Source organism: Perognathus longimembris, chromosome 1 (assembly GCF_023159225.1).
Source record: "Perognathus longimembris pacificus isolate PPM17 chromosome 1, ASM2315922v1, whole genome shotgun sequence".
Classification (NCBI taxonomy): Eukaryota; Metazoa; Chordata; class Mammalia; order Rodentia; family Heteromyidae; genus Perognathus; species Perognathus longimembris.
In genome coordinates this window covers 52,503,079-52,530,361 of record NC_063161.1, presented here as the reverse complement: position 1 = coordinate 52,530,361, position 27,283 = coordinate 52,503,079, and the positions used below count along the sequence as shown (strand labels likewise).

At 53.1% G+C, this 27,283-nt stretch overlaps 1 protein-coding gene across 3 annotated transcripts; it reads left to right on the top strand.

Annotated features, from left to right (window-relative positions):
* On the top strand, positions 1–23,250 carry Nr4a1 (nuclear receptor subfamily 4 group A member 1). 3 transcript variants are annotated; one of them, XM_048364123.1, is made up of 8 exons: positions 1–72; positions 4,927–5,049; positions 17,898–18,778; positions 19,599–19,728; positions 20,015–20,166; positions 20,457–20,659; positions 20,753–20,931; positions 22,419–23,250. In XM_048364123.1, exons 3-8 carry the CDS (start codon positions 17,900–17,902, stop codon positions 22,673–22,675), a joined length of 1,800 nt encoding a protein of 599 aa, XP_048220080.1. In that variant the 5' UTR covers positions 1–72; positions 4,927–5,049; positions 17,898–17,899; the 3' UTR covers positions 22,676–23,250. The 3 variants fall into 3 exon arrangements, with proteins under 3 accessions (XP_048220080.1, XP_048220072.1, XP_048220075.1); XM_048364115.1 differs by lacking the exons at positions 1–72; positions 4,927–5,049 and adding an exon at positions 7,465–7,630; XM_048364118.1 differs by lacking the exons at positions 1–72; positions 4,927–5,049 and adding an exon at positions 14,963–15,092.
* The last annotated feature ends 4,033 nt before the right edge of the window (positions 23,251–27,283 follow it).

Genomic DNA, 27,283 nt, shown 5'->3' with positions numbered 1-27,283 from the left:
GCTGCCCGCCGGCGGCCCGAGCGCGATTCCGGAGAGCGGGGGTGGAGAGGCGAGCGGAGCCCACCGGGCCAGGTGAGGCGGGATGCGAGGGGGTACCCGGGGCGCGGGGCGCAGGGCGTCGGAAGCCCCCTCTCGGATCGCGATCGCGCGGGGTGCCGGGGCTGAGCCCCAGCCGGGATCCTCTGGCTGCGTTCCGCTCCGGGGGCGACGGCCAGCGCGCTCTCTCCAGCCCGCCGAGGGTGGGGTTTGGCCCTCGAGGGGCGCTGGACGTGGCCAGGCCAGAGAAATTCCTTCCACTCCCCGGCCGGCTGGGGGAACGGGTTCCAGGAGCTCCGGAGCCCGGCGGCCAGCAGACCTAGTCCGCAGGGACCCGAGGTCAGCATGCAGGCCTGGACCGGCGGGCGGGCGCGGAGCCCGCTCGGCTGGGTGCCACTCAGCCCTTGTCTCTGAGGTGGTGGTCCTGTGTGCGTGAGTGCGTGCGTGCGTGCGTGCGTGCGTAGCGCAGTTCCTTGGCTTGGGCGCAAACCCATTTTGCACCTTGATGTCTGTTAGGCAGGGGAGAGATGCTGCACACCGAGGTGACTTCAGTGAAGTTTTAGCTCAGGTTGGGTCAAGTACTAGGAAAGACACGAGTTAGCTTCGGTAGGCAGCTTCCCAGTAGATGGATCCAAAAGGTGCTGAGGGTCTGGGGACGGGTCTTGTCTGCTGGTGTAGTGGCGACTCCAAGGCTTGATCCTCTAAACCTTCTCCAAGTAGCCGTCTAGCTCAGTGACTTGGATGTAGACCTAAAAATGAAACCAGCGGCTGGTAGCTCACAACTGTAATCCTAGCTACTCAGGAGGCTGAGATCTGAGGATGGAAGTTCAAAGCCAACAGGCAAGACGCTGATATCCTTTTTTTTTTTTTTTTTTTTTTTTTGTCAGTCATAGGGCTTGAACTCTGGGCCTGGGCACTGTCCCTGAGCTCTTCAGCTCAAGGCTATCAGGCTACCACTTGAGCCACAGTGCCACTTGTGGTTCTCAGGTAGTTAATTGGAGCTAAGAGTCTCACAGACTTTCCTGCCCTGGCTGGCTTTTAACTATGATCCTCAGGTCTCAACCTCCTGAGTAGCTAGGATTACAGGCATGAGCCACCTGCAGTTGGCCCATGAAATTCTTATCTCCAGTTTACAAGCAGAAAGTAAGAGGTAGAGATGTAGCTCAAATAGTCAGAGTGCCCAGCCTTGAGTGAAAAAGCTAAGGGACAGCACTTGGGCCCTGAGTTCAAGTCCATCCTGGCACAAGAGAGAGACAGAGACAGAGAGAGACAGAGAGTGCAAAAAAGGAGCCCATTGACTTGACTGCAATGCCCCAGATTTCAGGGGAATGACAGTGTATATACAGTAAAATGAAATCAAGACTGCTGATGATAATGTTGCAACAGAAAAAAATCCACTAGGTAAATGTGATGGATGAGAAATATTGGGGCCTATGCTGGAGGTAAGACTATCACCTCAGAGTTCAGGTACTGGGCCTGGGTCAAAAGCCTTTACCAACCTAGGCCCTCAGCTTCTACTGGCTCCCCAAGCAGGGGATCCTCCCTCTTACTGCTCTGCGCAGTCAGGCCTACCCTACTACACAGGTCCTAATTCCAGCATTGCCAACATTTTCTACCTGTGTGTGAACCACACTTCCTAACATTATATAATCAAGCTTCATAATATACCCATTTCTGGCAGTCAGGGTGGGGGTGGTGATTGGCCAAGACAGAGCTGTACCCAACAGGCCACTAGAGCTGCAGAAAGTCTGTTTCATGTCTTGTTGAAAAGGGCGGTTAACATTTAGACGTTTCACAAGAAAGACTATACAGAGATTTCTGCTGTGTCCATGCAGGGGGTTCCAAGGGCTCCTCACTTTTGGAGTCAAGGTTGTGACTCAAGAACAGAACCTCTGTTGGATTTGCTCCAAAATAGAAGAGGAACATCTCATTGAGGTAGTATTCTCATTAAGCTGAGTCTCTTTCCAGTTGTAATGCAGGTGTGTGTGTGTGTGTTTCTTCCCTCCTTCATCCTCTTCCACTTTCTAGTGTTGACCTAAATTTGAGACAGAAGGCTGTAGTGCTGAGACAGACAGACCACCACAACATCCTTGCTTTCTAGTTGGCAGATAGTGATAAGCTTTACAAAGAACCACAGTTCTGTGCTGTTAACGTGGGGGTGGGATGGAGACTCTTTGAGGAGGTGAGACAGGAAACCGGGTGGGTTGCAGAGGAGCCACACAGGGGGACTGGGACCGGGACTTCCCCAGCAGAGAGAGCAGCCAAGGTCACGGCCATGGGCTGGGTGGGGAATAAAGGGCCTGTGACTGATCACTGCAGTGAGAGGGAGAAGAGGTGAGGAGGGGAGGTAGAGGCAGGTTCTGAAGAGTGGGCTTAGATGCCAGATCGCTTTTTAGGGCAGCTTTTGCCTGTGAGCCTGCGTAGACCTTGCCTCAGCCCAGGGTTTAGCCTAGTCTTATTAGATCAGACCTTGGTTATCTCTTTGTATCTGGGGCCCCAGGATCTTTGTTTGCCCTGTCCTGGGTCTTGTGGTGTTTGTGACCCATTTCCTAGCTCACAGTATAGTCTCAAGAAATACTGGCCATGTGACTGTTAGGAGGGAGTTTTGATTTGGGACAGGAAATGGGATCAGAAACCTGTTCCACAGTGCGATGACTCACCTGGGTACCAGCTGGTGGCAGGCTCTGGCTCTGTTCTTGGCCACTGGCTGGGAAGATGTGGGTGGGCTTGACAATGAGAGGCAGCGTTTGGCCCTCCCTGCCTGAAAGGGAGGTTGGAGGACCTCCAGGCCCGTTTCTGGAGTATGGGAGGATGGCACAGCCACTGTGGGAAGCAGGTGGTGCATAGGCTGTGACAGGTTTGGGGTTGGAGGTGCTCCAGCTCTCCCAGCCGCCTGCCTCTCCCTCCTCTTCTGCTGTGGCCCTCACTTCCTGCTCCTTACCTCCACAGCCTCCCTTCCCCCTAGGCCCTTGGATGGGCCCAGAGGGGTGCTAATAGAGCCTGGGTATCTTGTGCCAGAGGAACTTCCCTTAGCCAGGGGACCTGGGGCAGAGGTCAAGGAGCCAGAGGAAGCCCATGACCTGCCCTTGAGGTCTTCCTCTGCCCTGCTGTTTCCACCACCCACCACAGAAACAGTGACTTCTCTTTCCCACACCTCCTCTCAGCCTGAAGCACAGTCCAGTAGTAGTAGGGGCCACACTGTTGCTGATCCTATCACACCCTTGGCCAGGAATGGGGATGCCACTGAATGAGGTGGGAGTAGGGAGGGCACATGTGGGGTCAGGGTGTCCTAGCTCAAGGGGTCTTTGGAGAGGCAGGATTGGGGGAAAGAGTAGAGGAGGTGGGGGTACATAGTTGGCTTCTACTCTGCAAGGCTAGGTATCCAGAGTGGTTTGTAAAGAAACCAGGGTCTGCGGTTAGCTTGCTTTCTTTTTTCTTTTTCTTTCTTTCTTTCTTTTTTTGCCAGTCTTGGTCTTTTAACTCAGGGCCTGGATGCTGTCCCTGAGCTTTGTTGCTCAAGGTTAGGCTCTACCACTTTGAGCCATGGCACCATTTATTGTTTTTTTTTTTTTTTTTTTTTTTTTTTTTTTTTTTTTGGCCAGTCCTGGGCCTTGGACTCAGGGCCTGAGCACTGTCCCTGGCTTCTTCCCGCTCAAGGCTAGCACTCTGCCACTTGAGCCACAGCGCTGCTTCTGGCCGTTTTCTGTATATGTGGTGCTGGGGAATCGAACCTAGGGCCTCGTGTATCCGAGGCAGGCACTCTTGCCACTAGGCTATATCCCCAGCCCCACATTTATTGTTTTTGATGGTTAGTTGGAGATAAGAGCTTCAGGACTTTTCCTTCCCAGGCTGGCTTTGGACTGTGATCTCAGCCTCCTGAGTGGCTAGTATTATAGGCGTGAACCACTGAGACCTGGCTGAGATTTGCTTTTTTTCTTTTTCTTTTCTTTTCTTTCTTTTTTTTTTTTTGCCAGTCCTGGGGCTTGACCTCAAGGCCTGAGCACTCTTCCTAGCTTCCTTTTGCTCAAAGTTAGCACTCTATCCCTTGAGTCACAGAGCCACTTCTGGCTTTTTCTGTGTATATGGTGCTGAGGAATCGAACCCAGGGCTTCATGCATGCCAGGCAAGCACTCTAACACTAAGCCACATTCCCAGCCCTGGGGTTAGCTTTTCGATGTCTTATCTAGCCCTGTTCCAAATCTTTACATGCATTAGCTCATTTTAAGTCTGATGGTAACCTGGTGGGTGCTAGTTTTTGAGGTGTCAGTTACGGATTGTCTTTTTTTTTTTTTTTTTTGCAGATAAGAAACAAGAGACAGGAGGAATTTGTGTAATCTACCCAAAGATAAGTGCTCGAGCTAGTGATTGAACCCAGATAGTTTAGAGCTCCCCTCCCCCATCAGAGTTCATTAAACACTGAACTCCAGATCTTCTTTTGGAACAAGGTTCTTGAGAGTCTCTCCTGTTCAGCTTAGAAGGCTGGCCTTGCCCCAGACAGGGCCTGAAGCCCTGTGCTCTGGGAGACTCTGAAACTTTGGTGGCTGAATCAGAGCCTGGTAAGGCTGGGTCATTCTGCCCCTCTTCATATTAGCTATCTTTTCTCTGCTGATCAAATGCCCTGTGTGCCCAGAGGCTATGAGCAGGACTGGGGTAGGAGACAATGCTGACATGCTTCTCTGTGTTGAGATGCCCAGGTGCTACCCCAAGCTCCTGCCTATGTCGCACTCCCCATCTCTGGGGCATGGACTCCCAGGGAAGACCTGAGCCTAGCTTGTCCCCTTGTGTCGTGGGTCTTGCCCTGTTGCCATTTCTGTTTCCAGGTTGCACTGTGCCCAGGACACATCCTTGCTGGCTGATTTATTGTCATTCATGCTGACTCTCTCCCCATAGGCCATGGAGGATGGAGGCCAGCCCCGGCCCCTCCCTGGTATCCTGGCTCCTTCTGCTGGGTCCTGAAGCTGGAGGGGGTGGTATGAATGCTGATGATCACGGCCTGTTTATTCATCTAAAGTGGTAAGTCTCTGCTGCTGTTCTGTGTGCACCCCAGGTCTTGCAGGCAGGTGGGGTTGGGGGGCAGAGGTGGATGTGGAGCTATGGGAAGTGGATGTGGTTTGGGGGACCAGAGGGGAAGCCCTGCAGAGGTGGCAGATGAAGTTCTCAGGAGGTCCTCAGCATGGGAAGACCTGACTTCTAAAGGGGTGCGTGGGTGGGGACGGGGAAGCCTTATTTCCTTAGCGGGTTAGGCTGGAGGTGCTGGGCCCTGGTGTCATGGGTAGTGTAGGCTGGCAGAACAGCTAGGAAAATGAAGGGGGGTGGGGAGAGAGGTGGCACAGGGCGGGGAGTGGGATGGAGCTTGAGAGGTGGCAGGAGGGGACACTGCTCCGGGAGAGGTTACTTCTTGTCAGCACAGGTCTGTAGGTTCTGAGGAGTCTGTAGTGTGGAGATGTGGCCTCTAGGAATGGGAGGCAGGACCATGCTCCTCACTATTGATTCAGAATGTGTGTGTGTGTGTCTGTGTATGAGTGCACCTGCGCTGCTACTGCAATTTGAACTCAGGATCTTGTACTCAGCATTTTTTTTTTCTCAAGGCTAGTGCTCTAACACTTGAGCCACACCTTCACTTCTAACTTTCTTTTTTTTCTTTTTTTTTCTTTTTTTTTTTTGGCCAGTCCTGGGCCTTGGACTCAGGGCCTGAGTACTGTCCCTGGCTTCTTCCCGCTCAAGGCTAGCACTCTGCCACTTGAGCCACAGCGCCGCTTCTGGCCGTTTTCTGTATATGTGGTGCTGGGGAATCGAACCTCGGGCCTCGTGTATCCGAGGCAGGCACTCTTGCCACTAGGCTATATCCCCAGCCCCCCACTTCTAACTTTCTTAGGTGGTTAATTGGAGGTAAGAGTCACCACAGACTTTTCTGTTCAAGGTGCCTTCAAACCTGGATGCTCAGATTTCAGCCTCCTGAATAGCTATGCCACTGGTTTCCTGCTCATTCAAGATTTTTTTTTTTTTTTTTGCCAGTTCTGGGCCTTGAATTCTGGGCCTAGGCACTGTCCCTAAGCTGCTTTTGCTCAAGGCTAGAACTCTACTGCTTGTGCCACTGCACCACTTCTGTATTTTTCTGTGACGAATTGGAGATAAGAGTCTCAAGGACTTTCCAGCCAGGGCTGGCTTTTTGAGCCGTGATTCCCAGATATCTCAGCCTCCTGAGTAGCTAGGATTATAGGTGTGAGCCACCAGCACCCAGCTTCACTCAGGATCTTTGAGAAGAAAATCCTGACCTGCTATCATGGCGGGAGGGGCTCTTGGCAAGCTAGTTTTCCTCTTTCCTCAAGGAGCAAGCCAGGAACAGAGGGAGAAATGGCTTGTGAAGGTCCTACCACAGGCAGCACAGAGCCAAGCCTAGGTTCGTTGTATGTTCCTGGCAAACCCAGAGGCCAGCTGATAATGATAGACCCTACCTGGAGCTTCCAGAAAAGCCGCAAGCTGATCTGTGGGTGAGTGGAGCGGATTTCTACCAGGCCTCTCCCTGGAGACCTGAGATGCCTGGAAGGCCTAAGGGCACTATAGAACTGGTTACCATGCTTGAAGGAGCTTCCACATCTTGGACAGGGGCTCTGGGATTCCTTCTTTCTGTTCCTGGGACAGAGAGCCATCGCTCAGCTACAGTGCCCCCCCACCCCAGGCTTGAGAATCCCAGCTGAAGTAGGATAGCTCAGTGCCCTCCCCCACTCTCAATCCTGTTGCTGCATGTGGAGCTGGTGTGCAGGGTGCAAAGCCCCAGGGTGGGGAGAGGCTGGGGTTCCCAGGGAGGGGAAGCCTTGGGAAGCAGGGCCTCTGGGAGCTGGGCTGAGCATGCATCTGGCTTCCTGTTGGCCACAGGCAGCATGCCACTAACCTTGGGCTGGGGACAGGGGAGGGATTACTGTAAGTGGAAGGGCAGGTGTCCCTGGTCAGCCGGAGATCTGGACTTGGGAAGCACGTGAGTGCAGATGACAGCAATGGCCAGGTGTCTCTCTCACACTCGGCCCCCACTCCTACCCACAGCTCTGGCCTGGCTTTCCAAGCACCCGGCCTTGCCTCTGAGTACACAGCAGCCGTGGTGGCAGAATTCCTCGAGTTTGCCCCGTTGTTTGAGTGATGGTTGCAATGGGGTGGAACTCCCATGCGGCACATTTTGCCAAGGCTGCCCAGAGGGGCTGCCAGCCGGGGGCCCCGTGAGTGCTGGAGCTTCTGGTCTTGTGACGTGGGCACCTGTCTGCCAGGTCTGGGCATGGGCCCAGGGTCACACTCATTCCGTCCGGGGCTCCCGTCAGCTGACTATTTTGGGCTCCTGCTGACCTGGGCCAAAATCGGGCTCCAGCCAAGAGGGACCCGAGGGCAGCTCCCCCTGTCCCCGGAGGCCAGCTCTGGTTTCTGCTATATAAACAGAGAAGGACATACTGGCTTGGAGGCAGTTCCCCATCCAGAGCCTGCTCAGCCGGTGAGGACAGGCTGGCCGGGCAGTCACGTCTCCCTGCTGGGCTCCTTGAAGCTGTAGCAGTGCCCTATTAACCCTGGATTCTCTCTGTGTTGAGGCGAATCTGAAGGAGGAGAGCTGGTAAGTCTTGAGAATGGAGACACTGAGGCACTGGGGCTGGGCTGTGTGGATATATTTTTTTCCCCTTTGTGACCATTGTGTGAAATCCTTCGGTTTTGAGAAAAGAAGGCAGAGAAGGAAGCAGAGAGGTTAATGACCCTGAGGAATAGTGTCACTTGGTTGGAGTTGCATGATGGAGGTTGGCTTTGGGAACATTCTGGAACTGAGAATGGAGAAGTGTGGAAACAGACAAGTGACAGTTCCCGTCTTCCTAAGGGACTGCCCATAGGGTCTTAGACAACCTCTCTGATCCGCCTGGCTTAGAGGAGGGCCTAGTTTGCTGAAGCAAAAGAGGGACAGTATCCATGGAATATCTCATGATTGGTCTTTGAACATCATATCAAGCCTCCAAAGCTGATTGAGTGTAGGTGTCGGTCAGGAGCTTGGCTCCTGCTGTCCCAAAGTCTTTAGCTTCTCCTTGCCTGGTGCCTCCCCAGCTGTTTTTGGTGCGTAAGAGACAGGGCTGGCCACAAACATGCTGCTTAGGATGTAGGCCAGGGATTTGGGGCCGGGTGGAATGAGCAGCCTCTTATGTGGGAGGCTATGGGCTCTCCTCCTTCTCGGCTCTTTAAAAAAAAAAAAAAAAGTTTCCCTTTTCAGAACGTGAGTCTCTAAATGAATCCAGAGCTTCCACCAAAAATACTTTAACAATAGGAAAGTGCATCAGGCTTTCCGGCCGAGACTTGTTATCACAGGGTTTTGTTTTTCTTTTAATTTTGGAGTTTGAAGTTTTGCCCAAGGATGCTGGGTGGAGATCTTGAGCAGGGAATTTAGGGAATGGGAAGATTTTGCCAGGTGGTGGGGAACCCTTCGAAGGTGTGTGTTTGGGGGAGAAGCTGGCTAGGAGCTGAACAGACTGAGGGGGACTGAGGCAGCTATAAAGAGGGTGCTAATGAGGGACAGGGCAGCCTTTCCCAGAGGAACTCTGTGATACTGTCTGTGCTTTCCAGCTCTGACTGGCTGTTCTTCTTGAAGTCTGACCTTATTCTTTTACCTTGCATGTGAATTTCTTCTGGTCTGCCAAGGTAGTTAGGGATGGAAGAATGACTGGGCTAGAGTTAGCTTTGGTGTCTCTAGCCTGACTTCCTGAACTAACTAGCTTTCTCCAGCATATGAATTGAGCGCTTGCTGCATACGGAGTAGAATTTTCCCATGCTAGGGAGAGCCCCATCCCTAGGCATGCTTGTATTTTCTCTCACTCAGTCTTGAAGTGGGGAGAAGAGGGGATGAGGTTACTTTTGGAGAGGGAGAGATGCTAGCTCCCTAGTCTGGCTGTGTGTGTGTGTGTGTGTGTGTGTGTGTGTGTGTGTGTGTGTTTGTCCGTCTGTCCCCGTCCGTCCACCTGTCCCCTGTTTACCTCAGGGTTCTGCTTCAGTCCCCTGGAAACCAGGCCCCAGACCATACTCCATTTCAGTGTTAGTAAACTAAATTCTTGCGCCCAGCAGGATTTATGATGTTGTCTGCCTTGGGCAGATAGAGGAGCTGTCTTTAGAGGAGCTCAGGTGCTGGCCACATAACAAGCTTGTTGGCCCTTGGTACACAATGCCTCTGCTGCCTTTTCCATCTTTGGTCCATGCTGAAGACTTGGAATAGGGCAGTGCTTAACCTGCCTCATCCTGTGACCTCTTTCTGAGGAAGCATGTCTGTGGCTGGGTCTGGTTGAGGGCCAGGAGATAGAGTCAGAGGTCTGGGCCTGACCTCTCACCCCTGGTTCCCAGAGCTGTCATGGGAAGCCCCTGGGGCAGCAGGTAGCACTTCCTTGCCCACAGTACAAATCCCTCTGCCCACTGCCAGGCCAGGAAGAGGAAGTGGCTGGGTCAGGCCTGGCAGGAGGCCCTGGGGCTGAGAAGGGGAAGCTCCCTGGGAGGAAGCAAGGCTAGTCCTTCTTCCTACCCCCTGGGGATAGCTTGGAGGCTATGGGTGGGGATGGGTTTAGTGAAAGTGGGGCGGTTTCCTGCCCTCTGCTTAGTAGGGAGGGGCCTAGCCCAGTGAGCCCTGCCCAATCCCTAGCAGTATGGGAGTGGTCACCCAGCCCGTGTCCACCCTCTTGACTGGGAATGATGGCAGACATTGCCTTCAGCAAATTAGGGTTGAGGAGGCACAGATCTTCCTGCAAAGGGACAGTGGGGGTTTTGTTCGTTTTTTGATACTGGGGTTTGAACTCAGGGCCTTGAGGTAGCTTACTAGGCTGGTGCTCTACTGTTTGAGCCATGCCTCCAGCCCTGCTTTAAAATTCTGGTTATTTTGAAGATGGAGTCTAATAGATTTTTCTTGCCTCAGTTGGCTCTGAACCTTGATCGTCCAGATCTCAGTCTCCTGAATAGCTAGGATTACAGGCAGGAGCCACTGGAGATTGGCAAGACTGCTTTTGCCCTCTTGTTTATACGCTGGTAGGGCAGCAAGGGATCTGAGTATGAGTCCCTGGGTCCCAAACACCCTGTACTGACGGCATGGGGCCACCTTCCAAACGTCAGACTGGGCAGCCTCTCCTAACTCTAGCTGTGCTGAATATTTTTTATAGAACACGCGCAAACTAAGAAAGAGCCTCTTTGGTTTCCGAAACTTGAATGAATTTGAACTCAGTCAATTCCAGCTACAGCTGCATTCATTTAAATAAATATGGCTCCCATTAGACGTGGTTATTTGGAGAATGAGCTTTTTAGGGGGAGGGAGAGGAGTACAACATACATACAAAAAAGTGCCCACAGCATAGGTATAAAATCTTAGGAGTTTGATGACTTATGGTGACTTAAGTAAGTCATCCTCATCCACCTCAAGAAATTGAGTGCTCTGAGTCCCACCCAAGAGCCCCTTGTAGGCACCTGCTATAAGCTGTGTGCATACCTGGCACTTACAAGGAGCAAGCTCATGGGGTTGGCAGCCATAGCCTCTGGAGGTCAGAGTCGAGGCAGTGGGGTCGACATGAAAGTGGTTTAGAGGACCTGGAATGAACCTGCCTCTGAGCTTCTGTTTCTTCTTGAGCCTTAACTGGAAGAACATGTATGAGGTGCCCTACTCCCAGTTCTGACCTTGATTGGCACCCCTTCTCCCCGCCCCAGTGAGAAGTGTTTATGAAGAATTGGGCTGGTCCAGAAGGATGGTGTATGAGCCAAAGGCTTGGAGGATTAGCAGGAGCCAGTAGAGGGAAGGAAGGGGGGAAGGATTAGCTCCAGGACCATACTGAGGGCTGGGTGATAAAGTTGTTTGGCCTATGGCCTGGGCCCTCACTGAATGGTGCTAGTTTATGTCTCTGACATGACATCTTTTCCTGTCCTTCGTATGTCTCTCCATCACCTGTACTTACTTATAGGTCCTCATCTCTAGTTTTAGATACTTTTCTGTCATTACTTGTTCCTTTCCCCTCCATTTGAGCAGTTCATTTATTGTTGCTGTTGCTATTGTTGGTGGTATTTGTTTGTTTTTTTGTTTGTTTGGTTTTGTTTTTTTTTGCCAGTCCTGGGGCTTGAACTCAGGGCCTGAACACTGTCCCTGGCTTCTTTTTGCCCAAGGCTAGCACTCTGCCACTTGAGCCACAGTGCCACTTCCGGCTTTTTCTATATATGTGGTGCTGAGAAATTGAACCCAGGCCTTCATGTATATGAGACGAGTACTTTACCACTAGGCCACATTCTTAGCCCTATTTGTTTTTTGGTGCTGGTCTTAGGGCTTGAACTCAAGCCCTGGGGGCTGTTGCTGATCTTTTTTGCTCAAGGCTAGTACTCTACCACTTGAGCTACACCTCCACTTCCATCTTGTTGGTGGTTAATTGAAGATAGGAGGTCATAGACTTTCCTGCTGGCTTCAAACCAAGATGCTCAGAGTAGCTTCTCCTGTGTAGCTAGGATTATAGGCATGAGCCACTGGTGCCCAGCTTTTTTTTTTCTTTTCTTCTGGTACTGGGGTTTGAACTCAGGGCCTGGGTATTGTCCCTTGCTCTACCACTTGAGCCACATCTCCACTTCTGGTCAGTTGATATTTAGCCCCAGCTGGTTTTGAACCAGGATCCTCAGCTCTCAACCTCCCCAGTAGCTAGGCATGAGCCACCACCAACTAAAACCAAAACAAAACAAAGAAGTGTGGTGGCTTTTTTTTTTTAATACAAAAAGATTCCACACAAATCCAAGCAAAATCTTGTGTAAAAACCCAAGAATCAGGGCTGGGGATATGGCCTAGTGGCAAGAGCACTTGTCTCGTATACATGAAGCCCTGGGTTCAATTCCCCAGCACCACATATATAGAAAACGGCCAGAAGTGGTGCTATGGCTCAAGTGGTAGAGTGCTAGCCTTGAGCACAAAGAAGCCAGGGACAGTGCTCAGGCCCTGAGTCCAAGGCCCAGGACTGGCCAAACAACAACAACAACAACAACAAAACCCAAGAAGCAGAGAGCCTTCAGCTGAAGTGGGGGCTCTGGATGGGTCCAGCGGGCCTTGGCCTACCTGCACCTCCCCTCAGGGCTTTGAAGGATGGGTTTGGAGAATCAAGTGCTCTTGGACTCATCCACGTGACTCTGCGTGCTGCGTGCTGGCAGGCAGCAGGTTCTAACCAGAGGACTGGATGAGATCGCATCATCACCTGAGGTGGACAGTGAGGATTTAAAAGTCAGGACAGGCTGGTTAAGAGTGGTTGCTTTTTGTTCTTGTCCCTCTTCTTTCCTTCCTTTTTCTTTGTCCTGGGGGTAAAATACAAGGCTGCCAATACTAGAGAAGTACTCTGTCTCTGAGCTGCACCTCAGGCCCCAACGGTGACTTTTTTTTTCTTTTGAGACAGGGTGTTTCTCTCTAGCATAGGCGGGCCTCAAACTCAGAATCCTCTTGCCTTAACTTTCCAAGTGTTGGCATTAGAGACATGTGCCACTATGCCTGCCTCAAGGGAGCTTTCCGTGTGTGTGTGTGTGTGTATACACCACATGAACTCAGGGTCTCATGCTCTTGCTTGGTTTTCTTGCTCACCACTGGCACTTTACCACTTGTGCCACATCTCTAATTTGTGTGTGTGTGTGTGTGTGTGTGTGTGTGTGTGTGTCTGTGTCTGTCTGTCATAGGGTTTGAACTCAAGGCCTGAGCACTGTCCCTAAGCTATTTTTTGCTCAAGGCTAGTGCTCTGCCACTTTAAGCCTCAGCTCTATTTTGGTGGTTAATGGGATATAAGAGTCAAGGCTTGGGTTGGCCTTGAACCACCATCCTCAGCTCTTAGCCTCCTCAGTATCTAGGATTATAGGCTTGAGTTACCAGTGCCCAGCTCCAACTTGTCATTTTATTTATTTGTTTTCGCTCAGTCATGGGACTTGAATTCAAGGCCTGAGAGCTGTTAGTGCTCTACCACTTTGAGCCACAGTGCCACTTCCAGTTTTCTGGTGGTTAATTGGACTTGAGAGTCTCACAGACTTTCCTGCCCAGGCTGACTTTGAACCATGATTCTCAGATCTCAGCCTCCTGAGTAGCTAGGATTATAGGCATGAGCTACCAGCGCCCAGCTTCCAACTGGTCATTTTGATTCACACTACTGATGTTACTTTTGCTCATGGACTTTTCTGCCAGGGCTGGCTTCAGACCTCAGTCTTCCAGTTCTCACCCTTTTGAGTAGTCAGAGTTACAGGTGTGAGCCACCTGCACCCAGCTTGATCAAGGAGGATGGGGCCTGGGCTAGAAGTGTGTGTGTGTGTTGGGGGGTTGTGTCATTGGGTTCACCCACTTAGTCAGCTGCACCCTAGGGATGGGAATTCAGGAAAGATGTTAGATGTGAGTATCTGGACTTGAGATGGGTTAGCCAGCCAGGGACCCAGAGACCATCAGCTTGGTCTGGAACAGATGATGTTGGGATTTGGGGCAGAAGTGGGGGTTAGAGACCAGGTGTGGATAGCTTGTGAAGGGAGGTGACAGTGGAAGTGTAACTTGCAGTGCTCAGGGGCAGAAGGAAGTGCCATGAGGTGACCCAATGAGGTGAGAGCTGGCCCAGTGGAAGCAGAAGCTCATTAAGTCATTGTCTTGCAGAGGAAAAGAAGAATGGGTGGGGGTCCCTCTCCTTACCACTTAGTCCTTCTTCCTCCCTTACCTTAGGTTCTCCAAACATGGGGCAGGTAGAGGGGTGATGGCTGGGCCACAGGTGGCTGCAGCCTGCTCTATACCCTGATACAACTTGGCCCCGCAGGTGGGTACTCCCTGATGATGGGCGAGCGCCAGAGTTTTGGTAGAGTCCCCCTGAGCATGCAATGTGGGTGGATTTGGGTTCTACCCTATAGGGTGCCATCATGTTGCTGTGTGACCTTAAGACAGTGTCACAGTTTCTCTGAACCTGTTTATAAAACGAGGGAGAGTTGGCAAAGTTGAAAAGATCTCAGGCCCCACCCGGTTCAGAAAGTCGGTAATTTCCCAACTAGAGCGCATCCACCCCGCAAGGGGCTCCAGGACTAGGTGGGAAACCGAAGTCAGCACGTGATGCAGAACCTGCTGTGGCCCAGCGGGGAGCTGGCAAACCCTTGCCCTAGGGAAGGGGACTTTGAAGGCCAGGTGCCTGTTGCTCACCAAGGCTCTAGCTGGTGTCCCCAGGGTAAGGCCTCAGCCAGCGACTGTGCAAGAGAAGGCAGGGTGTGTGCCTAGGGCTTGGGTTGGGGTGCAGACTCCCCAGGGAGTGCCCTGCCCCGTCCCCTGGCCTGCCTCAGCCGCCCAGCAGCAACAGAGGGCGACACCCAAAAACCTTATGGATGAGCCGGGAGGGGGGCCAGGGGAGGGCGGAGCCGGGGGGTAGGGGTACCCCTGGGGACCGGGCGAGGGTGGCTCCCGGGGACCTGCCAGGAGGTGGAGGGATCCAGGCCCGGGAAAGCCCTGCAGACGCGGCTCCAGAGCGCCCCCGCCTTGGGCTTCGGCCTTCCAGGCCAGTTATTTCGGGTGTCGGGGGTCCCCCCTCCTCTCCGCACCGCGGGTCCCGCGTGGGGAGTCCTGAGTGGAGCGGCTATTTTTAGCCGGCGCTGCGGGGCGCGCGAGGAGACTATTTATAGATCAAAGGCCCCGCGCTCCCTGCGTCAATGGAACCCCGCGTGCGTCACGCGCGCAGACATTCCAGGCCGCGCGCCCCGCCCCCCGCGCGCCCCGCCCCCCGGGCGCCCCGGCCCCGTGCCTCCCCCCCCCCCCCCAGCGGCCGCCTCCCGCCGGAACCGCGCCGCCCCCCGCGCCCTTGTATGGCCACAGCTCGCCGGGGCCCGCGTGCGTCAGCGGCGCCCCCGCCCCGCCTGTGCGTCACGGAGCCCTTAAGAGGAGGGTCCGGCGCGCCCCGGGGAGCCCCAGCGGCCGAGGCTTGCGAAAGTGGCACGGGAGCGTGGAAAGCGAGTTCGCGAGCCGGAGGAGGACCGCCGCGGAGCGCACGCACGCGGGACCGGGCTGCCGCTCGGGGTGCTGGTCCCGGGCGGGGGAAACGGGAGCCGGCCGGGTAGGTGTCTCCTTTGGGAAAAGTGTGTCCATCTGCTTTATTGTATTTTATTTTCATTTAAATTTTAGGGGGAGGGCGATGCATGAAGATGATGATGAGTGTGCGCGCGGGAAGAAAGGATGTGGTGGGGGTCAGCTTGCGGGAGGGGTGTGTGCGTGTGTGTGTGTGCGCGCGCGCGCAGCTCTGGTGTGGAAGGTTGAGGTGAGGACCTGTGTCGGGACACAGAGCTGACAGTTTCTCCCGTGGGTCCCCGGGAGGATTCGGGGAAGTTAGCTGCAAGGTGGAAGGCGCGGGGAGTTGCGGTGGGCGTCCGGAGTGAGTGCGGGCTCGTCCAACAGATGGGTAGCCCTCGTGACGGTCTCCGGGCGGCGCCCACGGGAGGATGGACACCCTGCAGTGTGGATCTGAGTGTTGATGGGGCCGGTGTGTGTGTGTGGGGGGGGCGCTCAGGACACCGTGGGAGAACTGAACAGTTTCGTCTCCCCCGCGGATCCATCCAACTTGCAGCTAGGATTGGATTTCCCCGAGGGTCTCCTTTCCAGGCTCCCCAAGCCTCCGTGGTTTTCTTAACGCTTTATGGACTGGACCTTTGTTTTTTAGGGATTTCTGCCCCACTCCCTCCCCCCCCCTTTTCTGTCGAACTTTATGGGGAGACTTGGCGATTCCAGGGCAGAGGTTCAATTGTGGAAAGCTACTTTATTGTGGTATTCAAATGAGTTTTTTTGGGGTCGGGGTATCTGGAAGCACGTGGAGGATTGTTTTAGCTGTGGCTTGGATCAGAGGTGTGTGTGATGTATGTGAGAAAGGTGTATGTGCATGTGAGCATCTGTTTGTGTAAAACCTCTTTCTTGGGAATTCTTCATGGAAAGTTGCCCTGTTGGGAGTCTTCCTGCCCCTGCTGTGTTCCTTGGGGGATGACCCATCCACCGTCCCAGCAACGCCCCCCAACCCCCCCACCTCTGTACCCCTCCCCCAGTGGTCCCCAGTGGATCTTTCAGGTAGGGTGCACCCTGAGGCTTGTTCAAGTCTAACAGGTGCAAACCACATTGTTGCCAGGACCTGCCTGAAGCCGGATTCTCCCACTCCCTCTTCCAACCCCGCCTCTTCCTCCTGCCTGTGGGACCTCTCCCTCCCCCCTGTGTAGGTTCATATCTTATGTTGCCTGTGTACCTGTGGGAAGGGAGGGAGGAGGTGGGGAAGGGTTGATCCGGATGTAAGACGTCCAAGTGGAGAAACAGGATTTGAATAAAGCTGGAATGAATGCCCAGTACTGCGTGGCTGCCGCCTTTCTTCCTCCACCCCCAACCCACTGCTGTCCAAGGCTGTATGACTGCAGGAAGACATGGCCCCTTGTATCTCCAGAGAGGGCTTTGGGCCTCTCAGTAGTGCCATTGGGCAAGTGGAGTCAGAGCTCCTATTCCAGGGGCTTCATTCAAACCTGGTCAGCCAGGGGTGGGGCTGCCCTGTCCAGGGTCCCTAGGGATGGGAAAACAGCTTCCTAGACTCTTGACTAGGAAGGAGGTGGTGACACCTTTTGACCTTAGTTCCCTGGTACTCTGTGCTCCAGCTTGCTTTCTTATGCAGCTTGACCGCCTGATTAGGGAGGCTAGAGTACAGATCCCAGACCTGGGGGGAGGGGGAGAGACGATCCCAGAGCCTCCTTTAGGAGATTTTGAACAGTGAATTTAGGGTCTTCCTTTGATACCATATCTCTGTCCTTTGGGGTGCCTCAGAATTGGATGTGTGTGACACCCCCCACTGTCTGAGCCCCTGAATGCTTCAGGGCACAGATGTTGCTTTAGAGGAGGAACCCAGGCAGGGGCAGGGTGTCTCCCTCGTACCCTCCAGCAGGCTTAATCACCTTATGTCTCCTTCTGGACTTTGAGAATTCTCATAATAACTAGGGGTGGCAGAGGAGTTTCTTTTAGGGACTACCCCTGTGTTCCTTCAGCATATGTCATTTAAAGGTCTGGAGCCAAGTTAACCCAATCCCCTGGGAACCAGGGACACCAAGGAGGCCTGGGTTCCCTTCTGTTTCGTTTCTGGAAGCATCCTAAGCTTCTAAGCATTCTAAGTGGGTGCTGCCCACTCTGTACAGATGGCAGGAGCAAGGGCACAGGTGGGCTCTCCCTTTTGCTCAGCATGCATTGTGGGGGTGGGGACAGGGGGCAAGTTTCAGACACTTCTTTGCTACTCAGGCCTCTTCTTGGACAGCTGGGCCTTCACTTCCAGCCCCTCTTCCATTTCCAGGATGTGTATCTCCCCACACACTGTGGGGGGAGGTGAAGAAGGGGTATGCAGAAGCTGGGGTGTGCCTGGGAATATTCCCAGGAAGTGCTTGGTTGGAGAAACAAGGAATCAACTCTTGGGGGCTGGGCTGAGGCTCGGCTCTGCAGTCTGTCTGCTTCTCCCACCCACCCCCTCCAGTCCCACCCTTGCCTTCTCTGGTGGGGAGGGCAGGGCTGGAGGAACACAGCTTCCCCCTGTTCTAATGGAGAGATGCTGGCTGGCTGCCTTCCCTGGGGTTCCCAGGCCCACTGGGGTGTGGCTGGCTTTCCGACTGAGCCCACTCAGACTGGGTCTCTGCCCATGGGCTTTGCGGCACCATAAGACTGAGATAGGGCTTGGGCCAGAGTTCAGGATTCCTGCGTTAGGGGGAAGGGTGGAAGGGCTGTGGCCCTGGTACCCTCTCTGCCCCGTCTCTAAGCCTACTCTTGCTTGTCCCAGGCCTGGCCTTTGAGAGTAGGCCTCAGGCTTCTCTCATTGACTCCTTCCTCTCTTCCTTTGTGTCTCTTCCCTCTCTAGAGATGCCCTGTATTCAAGCCCAATATGGGACATCAGCCCCGAGCCCAGGACCACGCGACCATCTGGCCAGTGACTCCCTGACCCCTGAGCTCAGCAAGCCCACCATGGACCTAGCCAGCCCCGAGGCGGCTCCCACTGCTCCCACTGCCCCCACTGCTCTGCCCAGCTTCAGCACCTTCATGGATGGCTACACTGGAGAGTTCGACACCTTCCTCTACCAGCTGCCAGGGACAGCCCAGCCATGCTCTTCCACCTCTTCTGCCTCCTCTACGTCCTCATCTTCGGCCACCTCGCCCGCCTCTGCTTCCTTCAAGTTGGAGGACTTCCAGGTGTACGGCTGCTACCCTGGCACCTTGAGTGGCCCACTCGATGAGACCCTGTCCTCCAGTGGCTCTGACTACTATGGCAGCCCCTGCTCAGCTCCATCCCCATCCACGCCCAGCTTCCAGCCACCCCAGCTCTCTCCCTGGGATGGCTCATTTGGCCACTTCTCCCCTAACCAGACTTATGAAGGCCTGCGGGCCTGGACAGAGCAGCTGCCCAAAGCGGCTGGGCACCCACCGCCAGCCTTCTTTTCCTTCAGTCCTCCCACTGGTCCTAGTGGTAGCCTGGCCCCGAGTTCCCTGAAGTTGTTGCCGTCCCAGGCTGCTCACCAGCTGGGAGAAGGAGAGAGCTATTCCATGCCAGCTGCTTTCCCCGGCTTGCCACCCACATCCCCGCACCTCGACAGCTCAGGGTTGCTGGACGCGCCCATGACCTCAGCTAAGGCCCGGAGCGGGGCTCCAGGGGCAAGCGAGGGCCGCTGTGCTGTATGTGGGGACAACGCTTCGTGCCAGCATTACGGGGTCCGCACCTGTGAGGGCTGCAAGGGCTTCTTCAAGGTATCAGGCTCCCTGGGGCACAGCACTGTGATCTAAGTGGGGACAGTGCGGTCTGGTCCTCCTCGTAGAGGGGTCTGTAGTAGTCTTTCCTAGCGAGTTCTGTCATGCAGGAAGGAGCTAGGCCTTCCAGGTGGGCTACCTTCCAGGGACTGGGGGGCTGGGACCTTGCGCTCACTAGCGCACACTCGACCTTCTAGACCCAAGAGAGCTGGAGGGATGGTGAGATGGGGCAGAGGGTGCAGGCTGAGGGGTGCCCCGGAGAGGGCATGCTACTGGGCACCCTCTGGTTGTCTGTCCTGCCCCGATGTCCTGGTGGGAAGGGGCCCTGGGCACTCTTGTTCCTGGCACGAGATGAAAGGATCCAGGCAGGGATTTGGTTCTTGAGGGCTGGGGGTGGATTCGGGAACAGTCTGTGTGTTTGTCCCCGTGCTGGGTGCCTGCTTGGCTTCCTGTCCCCACCCCCAACCCCTCAGCCCTCTCCTGTCTGCCCCAGGGAAAGGGCCGACGTGGACAGACAGGTAGTTAAGAAATACAGGTGTCTGGGCGGTCAGGGAGTGCCTAGACACTAGCCTTGGGTCCTGGGGGGTCTTGTTCCTGAGGCAGAAATTGCCCTTAGTGTCTCCAAGTGTTTTTTTTTTTTCTCCCTTCACCCGCCTATCTCTCCCTCCCCTGCCACCCAAATGTTAGAAAAATAGCTGTGAACAGAGAGCACTTTTGTCTGCGTCCGAAGCAGGATCTGGACCGTCCCCTCCCCTGGGCTTCCCCCTCCCCACCCCACCCCTCTGACAGCCTGTTCCGTGTCCCCCCCCCCCCCCCCCAGCGCACAGTGCAGAAAAGCGCCAAGTACATCTGCCTGGCGAACAAGGACTGCCCTGTGGACAAGAGGCGGCGGAACCGCTGCCAGTTCTGCCGCTTCCAGAAGTGCCTGGCTGTGGGCATGGTGAAAGAAGGTGGGTGGCAGGATGGGGCCCAGTGAGGCAGAAGCAGCCTGATGGGTCAGGCGGGGTCCCCAGAGAGAGAGTGCATGTCTGCCCCTTGTTTCTCTTCCTACCTCGGACCCTGGACCTAAGAGTTGGATGCATCTTCCACCTGCCGATACGTTGCAGGGAGGGTGGTTGGGGGAGGGCCTTGTGGGGTGCCTGGGTTCTTGGCACTCGGGGCCCTGTGGGGTGTGGGGCAGATGGCATGATTCTCTTCAGTTCCTTTCCTTCCTCACCCCTGCTCATTTCTCTGCAGTTGTCCGGACAGACAGCCTGAAAGGGCGGCGGGGCCGGCTACCTTCCAAACCCAAACAGCCCCCGGATACCTCCCCTGTCAATCTACTCACTTCCCTTGTCCGGGCACACCTGGACTCCGGGCCCAGCACTGCCAAATTGGACTACTCTAAGGTGAGGGCCCTCCTCTCTGCTGTGCCCCTGCTCCAGGAGGGAGCTGCGGGTGCACACGGTGCCTCAGTGCATGGTGGGAAAGGCAACCTCCCTAGGTCACTTGATTAGAAAAAAGAGGGGGGTCCCCTTTGAGCTGGGCAGTTGGAGAAATGCACCTTTAGCTGCAGCCCTGGGCTTTGTGTTTATTGACAAGCAAGCCCATGAGTCCAGCCCAGGGCCCAGTTTGCACTCCTGGTTCTGACATCCAAGTGTGGTCCTGATTATGAGGCTTACCTCTTGACCCTTACCAGTTTCAGGAGCTGGTGCTGCCCCGCTTTGGGAAGGAGGATGCTGGTGATGTGCAGCAGTTCTATGACCTGCTTTCAAATTCCCTGGACGTGATCCGAAAGTGGGCAGAGAAGATCCCAGGCTTCACTGAGCTGTCCCCGGGTGACCAGGACCTGCTTCTGGAGTCAGCCTTCTTGGAGCTCTTCATCCTCCGCCTGGCCTACCGGTGAGCTGCCAGCCATTCTCCCAGGCCCTTCCCCACTGACCCTGCCTGTAAGCCACCCTGAGCCCTGAACACTGTTTCTACCTCTCCATGTAGGTCTAAGCCGGGGGAAGGGAAGCTTATCTTCTGCTCAGGCCTGGTGCTGCACAGGCTGCAGTGCGCCCGTGGCTTTGGTGACTGGATTGACAGCATCCTAGCCTTCTCCAGGTCCCTGCACAGCCTGGTTATTGATGTCCCTGCCTTCTCTTGCCTCTCTGCTCTTGTCCTCATCACCGGTGAGTGTCTGGCACAAGGAGTGGGTGTCAGGGTATAAAGAGTGGTGCTTAGGCCGGATGCTGATGGTTCACACCTGTAATCTTAGCTACTCGGGAGGCTGAGATCTGAGGATCAAGATTCAGAGTCAGCCCAGGCAGGAAAGTCCATGAGACAATTTTCTCCAATTAATCACAAAAAATGACAGAAATGGAGCTGTGGCTCAAACACTGGCCTTGAGCAAAAGAGGCTCAGGGACAGTGCCCAGGCCTTGAGCTCAAACCTGATGACCAGTGTAACACACTGGGCTTTACCCCAGGCCCCTTGCTTTCCACTCACAGCTCTACAGTGCTCTGCTACTTCAGCCACACCTTTTACTTTGGTCTTTTTGCCAGTTAATTAGAGATAAGAGTCTCAGATTTATCTGCCTGAGCTAGCTTTGAACTTCTATCATCTGATCTCAGCCTCCTGAATAACTTGAATGACAGGCATGAGCCACCAGCACCTAGCTTCAAGCCAGCCTTTGAATGGCCCCAAAATGCCTAAGATATGAACACAGGTGCGGGGTATCTGGCTTGGAATTTTAGTTTGTTTAGAAAATCTCCCCAACATTATGTAGCATGCAGAAAAGTGCACACATGATACATTTTCATAAACTGGGCTTGTGTAACGCGCACCTTGGCTGTGCATAACAGCATGGCATGTACCCCTCCGCCTGCCTTAGGCTACCTCCAGTCATTCTGGCTGGAGGTGGCCACCACTGGCTTCCTCCGGGGCAGACTGGACTTTATATGTTAGGCAGAATGGGGTCTGGTCAATGGAGAAGTTTTCCGATCTCTTTGGTTATTTTGAAGAGTTTCAGGATCTGTCCTGTCCCTTTTATTACTTACATTTTATAAGGGATCCATCCATATAGAGTGAAATCAAAGAAGCTGTGGCTGAAGAGGAGGTGTCCTCACCTGGAGGAAGTCCTCAGAATAGTCTGGACAAGCTCCTGGCCCCCACCACAAAACCTGGGCTTGGCTTTGATTTCATTTTTGCAAGCTTGGACAAGTCATACAAGCCCTCTGGGCCCCCCATCTGTCTCTCCCTTGGCATATGAGGCTTAGCATGGATTTTTGTGTGCTGGGCATTGATGGCTTACTCCTGCAATCTTAGTGACTCAGGAGACTGAAATCTGAAGATCACATTTAGAAGCCAGCCCAGGCAGAAAAGTCTGTGATACTCTTTTATCTCTGGTTGACCAACAAAAAGTAAAAAATGGAACTGTGGCTCAAGTGGTAGAACACTAGCCTTGAGAGAGCATATGGCTCTGAGTTCAAGCCCCAGTACACACACATAGACACAGACACAGACAGACACACACACACATATGGCTCCTATGGAAATGGTACTTTTGCCACGTGCCAGAAGAACTGAAAGGTGGCTGTAGGTATAGAGGACTGGAGGAGGCTGGGTCCCTGGGCGGCTGGTCTTCAGCTGGGAGGCTAATCCTACGTCCTCTCCGCAGACCGGCACGGGCTGCAGGAGCCAAGGCGGGTGGAGGAGCTACAGAACCGCATTGCCAGCTGCCTGAAGGAGCACATGGCAGCTGTGGCCGGTGAGCCCCAGCCGGCCAGCTGCTTGTCACGTCTGCTGGGCAAACTGCCTGAGCTGCGGACCCTGTGTACCCAGGGCCTGCAGCGCATCTTCTACCTCAAGCTGGAGGACTTGGTGCCCCCTCCACCAATCGTCGACAAGATCTTTATGGACACACTGCCCTTCTGACCCCAGCCCTGAATGTGTGTGCATACATATCTGTACACTCTTACACCACCCCACGTGCCTTGAGCCCACGGACCCCCAGAGCATCTCTTAGCCTGGATTTGTGCTGCACACTGTCATACCTCCTCACTTACTTCAGGAGGTTGGCAGGGAGCTCAAGTTCTGAGGGAGGGGATGCATTCACAGGGGTGACCCCACAATTTGTCTTATCCCCTAGCCTAGCCCTGGCCTTCATGGCTTTTTTTTTTTTGTAAGATAAATCATTTTTAACACATGCCACCCTGCTGTAAATAAGCCAAATGCTGCTGTAAATACAGGAAGGAAGAGGTTGAGGTCGGGGTTGGGAGGAAGGGACGGGCCCTCCACCAGCTTGGGCAAACCTTTCCAGGAAAGCCTCCGTCAACTCACTCTCTTCCCAGCCTCCTTCCACATGTACATAGACTGTCACCCAAGGAAGAAGACAAACGACAGATTCTGACATTTATATTTGTGTATTTTTCCTGGATTTATAGTATGTGACTTTTCTGATTAATATATTTAATATATTGAATAAAAAATAGACATGTAACAGGAATTGAGATGTTCTTTCTCTGACAGTCACTATATACTCTGCTATAATAACATGTGGGACAATATGACTCTGGACAAATCTTACATGTTACCAATATGAGCTGGCCTCAGTTTACTCATTTGTAGAGGAAGATCATGATGATACTTTCTTCACAAGAGTTGTTACATAAAGCACTGGGACTGGTGTCTTTTTTTTTCTCCTTTGAAACAGTGTTATTATATAACCCAAGCTGGTCTCAAATTTGAGATCTTCCTGCCTGCACCTCCCAAGTGCTAGGATTACAAGCATGTGCCCCACAATCAGCTCTGTACTAGTTTCTTTTTTTTTTTTTGTTGCCAGTCCTGGGGTGTGGACTTGGGGCCTAAGCACTGTCCCTGGATTCTTTTCACTCAAGGCTAGCACTCTACCTCTTGAGCCACAGCACCGATTCCAGCTTTTTTTCCATATATGTGGTGCTGAGGAATCGAACCCAGGGCTTCATGTATACGAGGTGAGCACTTTACCACTAGGCCATATTCCCAGCCCTCTGTACTAGTTTCTAACATGAGGAGAAGCCTCTGCCAATCCTGCCTTCTGGTTGATGGAGCCCTCAGAGGATGGCAACTGAAACAGAGTAGTACTGCACGGTTAAACCTGGCTTCATGTCTCAGAACTGTCTCTTCCTAACCTGGGAATTCCACCTGGGGGTGGAATTTGCAAAGCCTTAACAAGGGCTTTGCAAATGCAATGCTGTGCTGTGGATCTGATCTTGCTTTCCACTTTTTTTGCCAGTCCTGGGGCTTGAACTCTGGGCCTGAGCACTGTCCCTGGCTTCTTTTTGCTCAAGGCTAGCACTCTATCCCTTGAGTCACAGAGCCACTTCTGGCTTTTTCTGTGTATATGGTGCTGAGGAATTGAACCTAGGGCTTCATGTATACGAGGTGAGCACTTTACCACTAGGCCACATTCCTAGCCCTCCACTTTTTTTTTAAGTGCAGGTACAGGGTCTTAAACTCAGGGCCTCTCACTCTCATTTGGCTTTTTCACTAAGGCTAGCACTCTACCACTTGAACCATACCTCTTTTCTGGCATTTTGTTAGTTAATCGGAGGTAAGCGTCTCATAGATTTTTCTTCCAGAGCTGACTTTAAACTAGGATCCTCAGATCTCAGCCGACTAAGTAGCTGGGATTACAGGAGTGAGCCACCTAATAACCCCCCCTCCCCACCCCTCTCTCTCTGCCAGTCTTGGGGCTTGGACTCAGGGCCTGAGCACTGTCCCTGGCTTCTTTTTGCTCAAGGCTAGCACTCTACCACTTGAGCCACAGCACCGCTTCTGGCTTTTTCTGTGGTGCTGAAGAATTGAACCCAGGACTTCATGTATACAAGGCAAGTGCTCTACTACTAGGCCAGATTCTCAGCCCCTCCTTTTTTTTTGTAGAATAGGTAGAGAGAAATCAATCCAATTGAGTTTTAGGATTAAAGCCATGTGCTGGTGCGATGCTTAGCATGGGACTGGGTACAGTCAAGCCTACCATGGTAGTAGCTGATGTTACTCAGTGTTAACTTTTGTTTCATCCCCACTCTCCACCTGGCCACACCCTGCCATCCCAGACACAGGATCTACACTGCTGGAGCCCTGACTTCTTGGCAAAAAGGTTCTGAGATCTCTGTGCGTTGTCCAGCCTCACAGCTCAAGAGTTGCTTCCTTGGCTGCCCTAAAATGCACATTCCTAGGCTGGGAGGGTGTAGCTTAGTGGTAGGGGGATTGCCTAATGTGTGAGATCTCCTGGGTTCCATCCAGCACTGCAAAAAAAAGAAAATAAAAACAAAAAAGTAGCCACACTCACTGGGGCAGGCCTGTTATCCCAAGCTATGGGGGAAGCACAAATATAAGTCCATGTTAGTCCAGGCACAAAGTAGAATTCTATCTCAAAAATAAACCAGGGCCAGGCTGGCTGGGAATGTGGCTCACCAGTAGAGTGCTTGCCTAGCATGCACAAAGGTCTGGGTTCCATTCTTCAGTATCATATACACAGAAAAAGCTGGAAGTGGTGCTGTCGCTCAAGTGGAAGAGTGCTAGCATTGAGTAAAAGAAGCTCAGGAACAGTGCCCAGGCTCTGAGTTCAAGTCCAAACAAACAAAAAACAGGGCCAGCAGAACAACTCAAGTGGTAGAACACCTGCCTAGCAAGTGCAAAGATCTGAGTGCAAATCTCAGTACTGTCAGAAATTCAGATATGCTGATGGGTGGTTTATTATTTATTTATCTATTTATTTTGCCAGCCCAGGGGCTTGAACTCAGGGGCCTGGGCTCTTCAGCTCAAGGCTAGTACTCTACCACTTGAGCCACAGCCCTACTTGTGGCTTTTTCTGTTTATGTGGTACTGAGGAATTGAACCCAGGGCTTTGTGCATGCTAGGCAAGCATTCTCCCACTAAGTCACATGCCCAGCCCCTGATGGGTGGTTTGTAAGTCTGTACTTTACACAGTTACTTATGCTCTGATACTAGGGGCCTAGACCACCCTTATGAGAAACATGTCAGTCCATTCCTGGATTGGCAGCACCTAAAGCCCAAGGCAGGTGGTCACTAGTCAGGGTCTAGTCCTTTCACCATGTTCAGTGCCTGTTGGGCCTAGTGAGAGCCCAGTAGTAGAGAGACCCTCATCTTTTCATCACCACCCTTGATCTGGGACCTAAATCTCTATCTTGATGGTCCCTTGGAAACATAGCTGCATGGGGCAGTGCCCTAATTGATAGGGCTGACAAAATCGTCTCTAGCAGTACACCCTTACTCAGGTTCATAGTGCATCCTCAGGCCTTCTGAAGTGTCCAGTGGCTGGACAGGAAGCTCAGTCCTGACTGGTAGCTACCCCTCCCCTCTGCCAGTGCCGTGGACTTCCAAACGTGCCCCCCAGCACGCTCAGCAGGCCCCAGGCGAGCTGAGTCATCAGCACCAGTAGCTGGCAGGGGCAGTCAGGGGTAGCGCCTCAGCCGCCACCATGCTGCCCTGCTGTGGGAGAAGCCCTCTTCCTTCCCGAGCCCCTCACTGAGCCCTAGGTTCCCCAAGCTCTGGCCAGGAGCAGAACTTGCTGGGAAAGCCTCCCCAGCTATGGTTAGACTCTTGGTCTCTCTCTTCCATGAGCCCCTTAGCACAGACAGATGTGGGGGACAGGGAAGCCTCTGGGAAAAGCAAAATGCTTGGAGAGAGGGGTGGTGGCACAGGAACAGCTCAGGCTGAGATGATGAGAACTGTATGCATGGTGCCCAGCAGCTGCCAGGTTGTTTTAACCACTCACTCTGTGTTATTTCTAGCCCTTGCAACCACCCAGTGAGGAAAGTATGGTTTTACTCACAGGTGGAAGCATAGTAGGGTGGGAAAAGCAAAGACCTCTGGATCCAGGCTATTGGGATATGTCTTGGCTCTAGGGCTGGAAGCATTTGGTTAACATGAGTGAGACCCTGGAATTTGATGACCAGCAGCCTTAAAAACAGAAAGAAGGAAGGAAGAAAGGAAGAAAGGAAGGAAGGAAGGAAGGAAGGAAAGAAGGATCTTGCTTGGATTTTGAGTTACTTAACAAATCTGTTTTAGGGAAAAATACATCTTTTTCATAAAATTGCTAGAAGGATTTCATGAGGGAATACACATAAATGTTTCAAAATGGTGCCTGGGGGCTGGGAATATGGCTTAGTGGCAAGGGTGCTTGAAGCCCTGGGTTCGATTCCCCAGCACCACATATATAGAAAACGGCCAGAAGTGGCATTGTGGCTCAAGTGACAGAATGCTAGCCTTGAGCAAAAAGAAGCCAGGGACAGTGCTCAGGCCCTGAGTCCAAGCCCCAGGACTGGCCAAAAAAACAACAATAAAACAACAACAACAACAACAAAACAAAACAAAAAAACCAAAATGGTTCCTGGAACATAGTAAACACTTAATACATATTAGCTATTGTTTTTTCTAATGGAGGAGAGCCTGCTTCAGAGGAAGGAAATGACTCTCCCAAGGTCACTTGGCTTGTAAGTAGCTGACTGGGTGTGTTCAACTACTTGTCCACTCAGCCTC